Source organism: Phasianus colchicus, chromosome 21, assembly GCF_987193195.1.
Source record: "Phasianus colchicus chromosome 21, bPhaCol1.hap1.1, whole genome shotgun sequence".
Taxonomy (NCBI): domain Eukaryota; kingdom Metazoa; phylum Chordata; class Aves; order Galliformes; family Phasianidae; genus Phasianus; species Phasianus colchicus.
In genome coordinates this window covers 6,795,956-6,808,087 of record NC_143456.1, presented here as the reverse complement: position 1 = coordinate 6,808,087, position 12,132 = coordinate 6,795,956, and the positions used below count along the sequence as shown (strand labels likewise).

At 44.4% G+C, this 12,132-nt stretch overlaps 1 protein-coding gene across 1 annotated transcript in view; it reads right to left on the bottom strand.

Annotated features, from left to right (window-relative positions):
- The window catches only part of TAOK1 (TAO kinase 1), a 55,855-nt gene that overhangs the window by 26,361 nt on the left and 17,362 nt on the right, over window positions 1-12,132 (bottom strand). The window contains exons 2-3 of the mRNA XM_031591660.2: window positions 5,827-6,053; window positions 2,492-2,563 (exon numbers count right to left, since the gene is read on the bottom strand). Of these exons, the coding sequence (XP_031447520.1) occupies window positions 2,492-2,563; window positions 5,827-5,958 (204 nt within the window). The 5' untranslated portion in view covers window positions 5,959-6,053. The remainder of the gene's footprint in view (window positions 1-2,491; window positions 2,564-5,826; window positions 6,054-12,132) is intronic.

Genomic DNA, 12,132 nt, shown 5'->3' with positions numbered 1-12,132 from the left:
TAAGGGATACCATTTCTGCTGTCCAATGAAACATAGACCTCAATCTGAAAGTGATGTGAATGAGTGCCCTTAAGCAATGTCAACCATCTCTTCCTTAAGTCTCACAGACATTAAGACCTATCCCTACTGGTAACTACATCATGCTAGAAGATGGCATGCTAGAAGATTTGGCAGCTAAAAATCAACGTTCTTGATAACACTTCTCTATTACTAGTTACAGGGAACAACTTAACATGAGGCTCCTACTAGGCAAGGGAATCCAGATTTATGATAAGAGGAATGCTGACAGTGCAATTGTAAAACACAAAAGAGGCCAAAAGGTCAACTTCTAATGTGTGCCTAAACACTTTCACTGCTCCCCTGGAGAAAATCAGCAAGTGCCTCAGCTCACTGCACTCCATCCAACCTCAGGTAAGAAAGGCAACAGCTGGGAAGCGCAATGGCAGAACTAGAACTACTGGGAAAGATGCTCAGTAACACATGCAGTAGCTGAAACCATTCAAGTACGGAGATGTCAACATGATGGTGTTGACACTGGAAATGTTTTCAGGAAAGAGTATCAGTTCTGAAGTTAATCAGAGGCAGAGCTATCAAACACAGAAGGCTCCACCCCTGAGAAGCTCATAGGCCCAGCAATGCTCCTCAGTTGTGTGGGTGGGAGTCGCTGATGGATGGAGGGTCCATGCATGCAATGGCTTTGGAAAATGTACAAATCCCAAATCGTCCTCAATAAAAAGGAGGCACAAATGAAAGCAGGAGCATGGCTGCCATACTTGAGGCAACTCAGTGGCTAAGCGTCTCTCAGCACCAGAAGTTTCATGAGAACAATGTCTGTGCTGCTGTACTGCTACAGCCTTTCTCACTGACACTGCACAAGAATGATGCTGTTGCCTCTGAGGTACTGAGCAATGGAAGCCAAATCAAGAAAGCACCTCTCTAGGCTTCTCCTATACTGGGATGAGAGGCAATGTATTAGTAAAGACCTACTCATGATCTCCTGAGTAAAAAAAGCTCTGGGATCACACTATGAGTTTAAATAAGTTTAAAACTTATTTTTAAAATAGCATATGTTCTTATTTTAAAGAGTGATTTACCCCACCAATCATAAAATCTTATTATGAAAACAACGTAATTGTAAATGACATCAGAATGCCCTTAGTTCCTTTTACATAGGCGACAGCATAACTCCAGCAAACTTCCAAAGAAAACAAAGTAAGTAAATGTAAAGCATTTTAATCCTTGTCTTGTTACTTTCTTCAAAATAAAGAAACATATGCACCGAAGACAAACAGAAGTTATTTCTGAAGCATGCACAGTTTGTTTCATTCATGTGAACAGAGTATTTATAGCTCACAGTAATTAAAACAGCAGGACAAGTAGTAAGTACAAATTATTCTTTCATCAGTACACAGTTAAACAAGTCACTGCAGTGACAAAATAGAAGCACGCACAGCAAATTTAACTATGAAGTTGGAATTGCTGGAGAGACATTGCCACCTTTACCTCCTACACACACACAGGAACAGCAAGGAAGCAATGCTTCAGTGCCTGGCAGTGCAGATGATCAATACACAAAAGGCAGTTTTTGCTGTGAGTGAAACTCATCAGAGTGAGGCTGCCTCTAAGACTGGGATGTAGAGAATGGAGGGAGGAAACCACCGATGCCTCGAACAAAATGTTTACAGTAAATACATCTGCTGAAAAAAATCATGCCATGATTTGATAGATGTCATTACCAAAATAATACCAAATCACCTGTTTGTGTCCTGTCAAGCCTTTCAAGAATCTTTATTGGCACTTTAACATTTCAAGCATAAAATCAATTATCTCTGCTAAGCATCTTAGGAGAAAAGACACATCTGGGGTGGCCAAGAAAACACTGAACATTGAAACCTCAGAGGCCTACTTTTCCAGATCACTCTGCAAAGACAACTTTAATCCCCAGCCCTGACAGTTTTCTCTAATTGCGCTGCTGCTCATTCACTGCTTTTGTTTTAGCTGCTGCTTTCAGGGTAGGATGCACTCAGTCACATTATTCAGTGTAAGGCAAGATTCTCCCTGAATCTTTCACTACTGCATCCACCACTACTATTCCTAGTAAGCCTTTGTCCAATAAGCAAAATGGTTCCTTCTAAAGGAATTTAGAATTGAATGTTTAAGGGTTAAAAAAAAAAAATGCCTGAATACATACATGCTATTTTCTATTTTTATATATATATTTCAGGCCTTTTTAAAAATTATTATTTCTTCACGTTTATGTGGCCCCACAAATTGCCCTTTGCATCTGAAAAATCCTGCTGATCTTTTCCAGGTGAAGATAAGACAGATAAACACTGAGAACAATAAACAAATCTGTTCACACTGTATCCTCATTCACCTTCAGTTACAGGAGAGATCTCCCTCATCACAGCCCAGGCTAATTGCAGCCATCCCACAGAATAAACATTGCAGCAGTCAAGACTTAATATGTATATTAAGATATTCTCCATACCTCATTGGACTGCTTCCCACTGTATGACATCTTCTTGATGGCCACCACCTCGTTGGTGCGCACATCACGTGCCTGCAACGCGAAAAGGTGATGCATCAGTTCCTTCAGGTCACCACTTCCCATAAGATGCAAAGCAAACACACTCACACACAAGGGCTGAACTCTGGAAGAAGCACTGAGAAACCTTTCTCCATTAGTTAGCTGCTGCAGAAGGTGAGAACTGAAGCATCTTCCAAGGGGTGTGACTGCTGTACCTATCTGAAATCTGAGATAAGGTGCAACAGCTCTCTGTGCTCAGTGTCCCAGGAGCTGAATACCATCATCCCTGAACTACAAATCACAGCTTACAACAGCAGCTCTGATTCAAGCAGAACGGATTTTCTCTAGATCAACATCTCTCCTATTCTTGGTACGCTCCAGACAAAACAGAAGCAAGGCCCAGCCCCCTTATTCCATCCCAAATGTAAGCAGAGATGTCACAGGACGTGCAGGAGATCCCTGCTCCAGCAGCAGCTTCTTTCTTCCCAGTGCTCCCCCAAATCAGCTATCTGTCTTAAGGGAAGAGAGATCATACAGGGATGGCAGCATGCAGCAACCCCAGGTGCTAGCTCAGACTTTCATTTGCTCAGCCCAATCATGTTGTTGTTTACATTGCGAAATAAGCCTGCGTGGTTTTTCACACTTCAAAGGCAGACGTCCTGATTTCTGGCAGTAACATTTCAAGATAAGACAAGTTCTGTTTCAATTGGCACATAGCAGTGGCCCGTGCACCTTACAGTGAGCCTGCACCCAGCGGGGAAGAGGGCCAAACAAGGCCCCACCTGCCTCTGCTAAGGATATCAGTGGCACAGGGCTGGGGGGGTCTCTCAGAGCAGCGTAGTTAATTGGGATATGAAGCCAAACAATACAAATCAAAATAATGTGCATGCCTGCAGTCACTGATGACTGATGGAAAAGCTGATTTTTTAATGTATTTGTACTATCAGAGCCTATCACAACAGGGATTAATGAAATGTCAGCACTTTGCCTTTTGTAAAAGTGGTTTTTAGTCCTATTTTAATTCTGCCATTCATTAAAGAGATTCCCAGAGTTCCCTGCCAGCCCTTCTTTCAACCAGATACAAGCTGGAACCATCACTTCTCTACTTTCCCTTCTGTTTAAGAGGACAGTCCCTGCTGCCTCGCTGATATTAAAATACCTTTAAGTGTTCATTTCTGTCAGCTTTGGTGCTTTTTCTTAAGCAGGGGTCTGGGTTTTTGGTTTTTTTGTTTGTTTTTTGAGACATACATATATGTATCTCCTAGATCTTTGCCTCTAATAAGAAGCAATCTCTGGAACATGCAAGTCAGTGAGGAGCTGCAATAAAGCAAGGAGCAAAATACTAGAGCAGAGCAGAAGGAGCAGTGCTGACAAAAGGGAGTGGGTTATTCTTCAGCTCCATCTGCAGCATTCCAGTGCAGTAGGTTTCCTGTGTCAAAGGAAAGCTATTATTACATTGCTGAACATGGAGCAGGGTAAGGATAAAACAAAATGATTCAGAGATGCCAGACTTGCAGTTTCTAAGAAACTAAACCACGAGGTAAAGCAGCAACATTCATATCAACTAACAAGGGGTGAGAAACTTTTTGGCCATTACAGGACATCTCATGACAGAAACCAGGAAGAAAGAAGAGTGGATTGGATGCCTTGGGTAACTGCACCACCTTTGGTCAGATGCTTTTAAGCTGTTATTAACTATAATCCAATATCACATTGATCAGAGAATGTTTAGTAATGTATATTAGCAGAATCAAAATCTTGCTAAAGAAATTTGTTTTCTCTCTACATTTACAGAAGAACAAAAGACCCAAAACATACACTTTCCTACACCAGTTCTTGATGCATATTTCACCTTAACTAAATTTCTCCCCTCCAGCTGCCCACTAAGTCACCTAGTGCAGCCATCAACATCATATTTTGGCTTTCTGCTTGAGATACTAAACGTCAGAACATGAAACAGTTTTAGATTCAATATCTTAGAAGGTTCTTAGATCGACTATATATACATATACACACAACACAAAAAATGCAGGCCAAAGCTTTACTCTGTGCCATAATGAATTGTTAGCCTAAAATGGTGGTTAAAAAAGAGAAAGATGGGTCTACATATTAATGACCTCTTCCTTCCTGCCTCCTTGCAGTAACGGGCAATCACATCCACCCCAACCACTGCCACAGAGTGCTGCAGATGCCACAATGGCAGCATGCTGCTGATGTTTGGGAATGCCATCAGCTTGCAGGTTATCTCCAGCTGAGTGCTGATTGCACATGTGTGGCTCACACATTCCTTTATAACATACAGTATTCCTGACAAACTTCAGAAATACTTCCACTTATAGGAAGACACATTTTCTGTTCTCTCTTCTTATGTTCACACTTCAAGCCATGTGAGCAGGGGTAGGAAGCATGGCCACAGGTAAGTGCTGCTTCATCAGAAAGCATCTCCTTCTCCAGATCTGCTCCCAGACAGCAGCAGCTCATAGTTTTAAGCAAGGAACAAAATTAAGAAGCTTTTCCTAATTAGTTCATCTGTGCTGCATTAAATTTGAGCTGGAAGGTTCCCAACATGGTCTGCTGCAATTATTAACAATGAATAGGCATCTCATAAAATCCTGACACAAATGGCTTTCTGAAGGAAAATTGGCAGGTTTGGCCACACCTCCTATAATTATAAATGTGAAAAGGTTTTTTTTGAGGAAAATGGTTTTTTAATGAAGGTCTTACAGTACACACTTTGGTTAACACAGAGCAACCTGCAGACAAAGCTGCCCTGCAGTATCTGAGCTACACGAGCAGCCTGGGAGAAGCTGCTGTCCACACACTCCTGTCAATAAGTTTTATACAGCTGAAGAATGGGATTCTTGCCTGCAGCGGGGAAGGATGTGTCAGGCCAAATGATAACAAAAGCCCCAACTTCCAGGTGCCAAACACAAAGAATGGCTGTAAGGCAGCCTGTGGGGTACGCACGAAGGGAGAGAGAGCTCCTCTCAAGGGAGAAGAGATGATAAGGAGACAATCAGACCCACAGAACTGCGTTGTCAATCAGAATCGATGGAGCCAAAATACATGTTTTAATCTGCAGAAAAATCCCTACTTGCAATGTAACCTGAAAGCACTGGGCAAGGGCCACATCTCCAGCTCTTCCTTTCAGCTTGTATGCAAACACCTTACAGACACCGTCAGTCTGCAAACAACCTGAAACTGCACAGACATACAGGAAAACACCTCTGCTCCAAACATCACACAAACATTCACAGTAGTCACAGCTAAAATCCACGAGGCACGAGGCTACTTACAAAATAAACTGCTCCAAAGCTTCCATGGCCAATCTCTCGGAGATCTGTGAAGAGCTTTTCTGGATCTTCTTTGAAGAAGAGCTCTGCAATTTCGGGGTCCTTCAGGCTGCCCGCTCTGCTGGTTGATGGCATCCTGCTGGGCAGTGAGCCGACCGACTATCTGGGTATAAAGTGCTGCCTCAACCCTTGGTTCATCTGTATGAATGGAGCCTCTTCAGCATGGATTACTGCAAGAAAAAGATTGCAATCCTTCACTGATTATCCTCTGCTCAAAGACCCACAAACAAAGCAGCAGAAGAGCAGCTTTCACTTCTTCCCAAGCACGCAGGCCCATGACATGAAGCAGTGCAACCCATCCACTGGGATGGCAAAGTCTCACTGAGACAGCAAGTCGAGCATTTCAACAGAGCACAATTCCAAACCAAAGCACAGAACGAGACACATTTCTTCCCCCAGCATCTGCTCCACCACCTGCAGAGAGGTCAGCAGCGTGGCTCTGCCCCACACTGATAGCAGCTTGTCACCAGTGAGCCCCATTACTCCGAGTGCCTCTCTCTGAACAGCCACACGTCACATCTCCAACCACTGGATGGACTTTCCAAAGCAGAGCAGAGCTGCATGCTCATACACCATTAAGAATGCACAGAACCTTCCCTGTTTACACTGCATTTGCTTTCACTACTGAAGATGTGCCTTGGAATCCATCCGTAATACAAGTGTACTTTCAGATTGTGTCAAAATCCTCCCATTTCTTAACACCAGGTGAAGCCACACAGACAACACAAGCAGGACATGTAGGGGTTTGTCCTATGGGAAGAACATGAGTATTGGGATGTCCTCTCAATACCCAACAAATTGTGTCCAACTAAAACAGTCCTCTGTCACCAGCAAACAGCTCACCATGCCGCTCAGTGCCTTCATAAAACCCTCATCTGGTCAAGACTTGCACTTTTTCGATTGACATTTTATATCTCAAGTTTACCTTTTAGGTTTTACATCTTTATAATGGAAAAAAAAAAAAGACAATAAATCTGATTTCACCAATCTGTCAGAAGGTCAGTCCCCGTCCATTTTTCCACCTTTTCTGAACATTACAAACTCCACCTTTCTCCAAGCCCAAGCCCATCAACCAATCAATGCATGTAGCAGTTCCAACAAGGATGAAAACAGCCATGTTCCCAATGCTGGTGCTCCGTGCACCACTCTTCTCCATGCAGCTGCAGCATGTGCGCCTTCCACAGCCTGCCTGTTCCTTGCTAGTTGCAGTAACTGCTGCAAGGAGAGCACAAGAGACAGCAGAGACATACCTTGGTATGGTGGTGAACCTGCAAGATTCCCCCATTTTCCCGCTGAAGACGTGGATGGGAGAGAGAAAGCAGAGCAGGGAGCTGAAATCCAGCATTTCTCTAGATTTTGTCCAAGCAGTCAGGATGCAAGGAGATTTCTAGTGTAACCCAAAGCACTCTTTCATGACAGCCCAACCCCAGGGGCTAAGGCAAAAGCAATGTGAAATCCCAGAGGTGAAGCAAGCACAAGATCCAAGCACGGATCACACAGCTCTGGCAGACTGCGCTTGTGAGCAAACACACACACACACACACACAGTGTCAGTGCAGGCTGTGCAGAGTCACCCCAGCAGCTCACAGAGCACATCTGAGTGCCAGCAGAGCGGGGCTGGGGCACAGCACTGAGGCTGCACTGCCCACACCTTCCTTACATCACACAGTAACGAACACGGCATGGGAAGAGAAATAATTAGCTCCAAGTGAGCCCCTACCTGAAGCCTGCTACATTTATAAAGCCTGGAAGAAAAGTTTTTTGTTGTTATTTTTCTTTCTTTCAAATAAGCCAACAATATTCCACTTGATTCCAGCTCTAACAAGCACATAACACTGAAAGACAACTGTTTCACATTTACAGTCCCGAAAGAAACAATAGACAAAAAGCATCAGTCAGAAAAGGGAGAGAATGGAGCGGGGGGAAGGGAGCTGATAACCAGAGCACACTCAGTATTATTGAAGGAATGCTTCTTGGACCGACGGTAATGATGTCATGTTCCATCTTTTAAGAAGCATCAGATTCTCACAAAAAGGACATTGTTGTTCAAAAGCAACTGCTGCAATCCCAGCATGCCCTTTTGCCTACATCTGTTAGTTGGAGGGGCTAGGCTTGGATAAACCTGCTAATATGGCTCCGAGTCACACGGCCCCGCAGCAGCGCGTGCAGGGAGGTGGGCAGGGGACATGTGGCACAGCTGGGACTGCTCCTGCCCCACTGCTGTGCTCCTCCTGGCCTGGATGGAGAGCACGTCCCCAAAATGCCACCTCCAGGCAGCGCCTCTCAGTGCAGAGAATGAGAATAAAAGCAGGCAGTATTGAAAACTTCAGCAGGAGAGTAGCAGCTGTGCCCAACTTCTGCAATGATGCAACCGGTGTGTTCTGGGGAAATGGAACTAGAAGCGGCGTGCACTGTGATTAGCACATTGCTCTAAATGCACTGACAATACAGATGAGTCTTAAGGAAAAAGAAAAAACCAAAACCTGCAACTAAAGAGCAGCAAAAATTCAATTACAGACCAGCAAGCAGCTGGTTTCCTAAATTACGGTCAAGCTGCAGTGACATGTTTTACATTCTTCCAGCCAGGCAGTCTCTCTGCTGCAGGTTTTGGATCCTGTTCGGTCCCACTGTGCTTAACATCATTAACAAACATGGCTCGGGGCTGGTGGGCTCGTGGGGCCATGGATGGGGACATGATGGTGCAATGCCCTATGATGAAGCCATCACATTTTTTAGCTGCTCAACTCGGCTAAAACAAATCCCACTGGTTTTCCCCATTACCACTTGTATTAAACAGAAATACTGCATTGCATACAACACGACAATTGGTGCTCAGATCAAGTCTACAATCCAACAGGGTGCTGTAGGAGCTGAAAAAGACTCAAAAGAAACCAAGGAATGACCAAAGCACAAGACCGGACCAACTCAATCCTTGCAAAATAATGTTCTGAGTGGCTGTCATTACTGGTGTAAATGGCACTGATGACAGGCCAAAACGTTTTTATCAAATTACTTTCATCTGAACAAGTGTCAATTAGCAGAAACTGCACGCACGCATCCACAGAGCTCTATGAATAGCGAAGACGTTCCCTGTAATTATGGCAGCACTCAATGTGCACAGGCACACCTCGAACCACTGCCACGGGGAAGCTGGGAGGTGAGGAAGGGGTAGGACCTGTTCTCTTGGAGCTCCCTGCCCGTGTCATCCCATGCCCAGCCCTGTGACTAAGATCCCCCAGGATCCCACAGCGGAGCACAAGCACAGCCCAGGTGCCACGGCTCGGTCTGTAGGTAAGCCTTATGCTTTGGAGACTTCTCTCCCCAAGGTGCAGGGAACAGAATGCATTCGGACTGCCCTGCAGATGAGCAGCAAGCTACTCACTGAGACCTTCACTCATCTGCTGTGTTCTGTCTCAGCCTCACACCCAAATCCGAGCAATGAGAACGATGACAAGCAGAGCCCATCGTACCAAAGCCTCTGTAGTTCCTTGGTTCAGAAGTTTGTAGAAACCAACACGTGACAATTAGCACAGAGCCTCGCACATTATTAGCATTAAAAAGCAGCACGTGCTGTCCATACAAATGAAGTCTCGGAGAGTCAACATATTCAACATCCCTCAGGAAGTGGGGATATTAGAACAGAGCTAAATATCCATCTCAGGAGCACAAAATGGAAGCCTTGCACAGATGTAGGCACCGTGAAGCTGCCCACCACCCTGCCTATGCTGGCATTTCACTGGGTACAAGGCAAGCCACAAGGACTCATACAATGGCTCACAAGGCCAACAGGAATGCTGCCCTCCATTACAGAGTTGTAAACAAACTATTATTTGCTGTTTGAAATGCAAATCTTGCTTCACATTGTAGTTGCCTGCCAAATGATACACTTAGTGCAGTAAAAACTTAGAAAAATTTATCTTCGGTATCAAACGTAGGTAACACCAGATGTTTCCCCCTGCTACATCACACTTAAGGTCTGTGCAGGAGCCCACGGCTCCATCATCTTCAGGGCTGTGTTCTCTAACAGAGAAGACAACACAGTGAATATCCAACACAGACAAACACCAGGCCTGAAAATTCCTCTTACCCAACTCAGAGCCGGGGGATGGGGAGAGCAAATGAGAACCACAAAACACAAACCACCATCACCACCATTTGGGAACTGGTATTTCGATATTATGTATATATACTTCAAGCATTGAGTGCGGTGCAAAGAGTTGCTAAATTTCAGAGTAATTTCCTCTGCTTGCACTCTTTTCCCTTGCTCTTGTATCAAATAGATGGGAACAAGTGTCATCATGCAAGTGTCAAAAGAGGGAAAAGGGATTTTCTGCCACTTACATCCAGGTCAGGCTCAGGGAGTGTATGAGGCCCTGATTAAATTATCCTCTCAACACACCATTAAAATTTTCTTGAACTGCTTCCAGCTGACACCAAAAATTTCCACCACCATCAGAAATATGGTGAGCCAGAACTACTGAAAGATTTTTTCTTCTGCTTACAATTATGCCCAAAGCAAGAGTTAGATGGTAAGGCTGCCTAACACTGACTTAAAGATTTCTGTTCATTTTCAGTCTAGCAGTGAAGGCTTGACCTACAAGCCCAGTACTTTATATTTTTTAAAGTCACAGACAAATCACAGCTCTTTTTCTTCTAGCAGATGCAGAATAGAAACCCATAAGATTAAAAAAGACAATGTGATGAATGGCATATCCACTGGCTGAGAGGAAAAAATTACCCTTCACATTGCTGTGGGTATTCCTTAAAACATCTCTCAGCATAGGCTCTGGTCCACCTGGTATCAAAAGCATCACATCCTTGGTGACTCTCACAGTGGGCAGTCCCTCACATCTCCCAGCCCACAGAACAGGCTGTGATTTTGGTCACTGGATCCATGTGAAACCACACAGCACAGACTGCTTGCGCACTTGGGTAAGCCTCTCCCACCAAGCTAACTACATACTTCTAGTTCTGCAATCTGGAGATCTTCCTAGAGTGGTAATTAGAAGGAAAAAAAAAAAACATCCCAGAAATGAAACAAGAAAAACTTGGAGATGCAGTAAGTAGCATTTTGTTCCTCCTGTGCCCTGTAAGAGGGGCAAGAGGCACTGAGAGCATCTTCCTCAGCATCCCATTCTGCCCCTTAGCAGCAAGCTCCAGCTCAGACACACTATGCTGACTAAGTCATGAACTTGCCTTTCTTTTCATTGTCTTAAAATTGCTCTTTTTGGTATACTTGCTCTCCACACCATGTGTCATTAAGGAAAATGGAGGTGCAGATGAATGGCATTTTTCCAAAGACAGGTAGGAAAATATTTAATATGCTGAAAAAAAAGGAAGGGGGAAAGGGAAAGATGAGAGTGTCAGTCTCTGTGTCACAAACCCCTCCTGTGGACAAAGGCTGAGGCAGGAGAGGTCCCACAGCCGTACCAACACTTCCATCATTTGCAGTACAACAGTACAGAGCACTCAGTGAAGCCCTGCAGCCCCACGTGCACCCATGCAACAAAAGCATTGCTGATGGAGAAGCAGCAGAGTTCCTCCTCTGCAGCGGAAGTTTACAGCAAAGAAACACCATGAAATGCTGTTCCCTTTATATCTTTCACATTGTCATCTGTATGTACTTGCAGAAGGAAGAGGTTATAGGGATGAGAAGAATTTGTACCTGGATACTGTACTGGGTTCTGACGGCTTTTTGTTCAGACAGGCTTTTCTTCCCCAACACGATAAGCGTTTCTTCCTCTGACAAAGCAATCCTGGCATTCCTGTAAGATTCCTTTCTTGACTTGAAAAAAGGTTTTTGAGGAATGGTTCTCTCCTGGAAAAACCTCTTTGTAGATTTGTTTCTTTCCTTCTCTGCTTCACCACCTGTATTTTTTCCTTGTGTTATACTTCCTCACAGAATAGCCTCAGGAAGACACTTTTATCTTAGAATACTGCTTGCATTTCTCTTATCCGTGCTCTTGTACACTGTGCAGCTCACTTTGATTTCCTCTCAAGATTCTGACACTAAAATGTCCATCACCAGCTCCCTGAATCACTTACCCAGCACACTTGCTGAGCTGTGCTGCCTGCATGTTTACTTTCCAGGAACGTCAGCAGCAAGAGGGTCAGGCATAGGAGTTCCCCATAGCTCAGGATCTGTGCTTCTGGGTTGGGTGTAAGTGTTGACTGGGATGATCTGCACCAACAGTAAAGCCAATGGTGGTCATGGAAGCACCAGTTAAGTTGTGCTTTCCATTCTGTTTT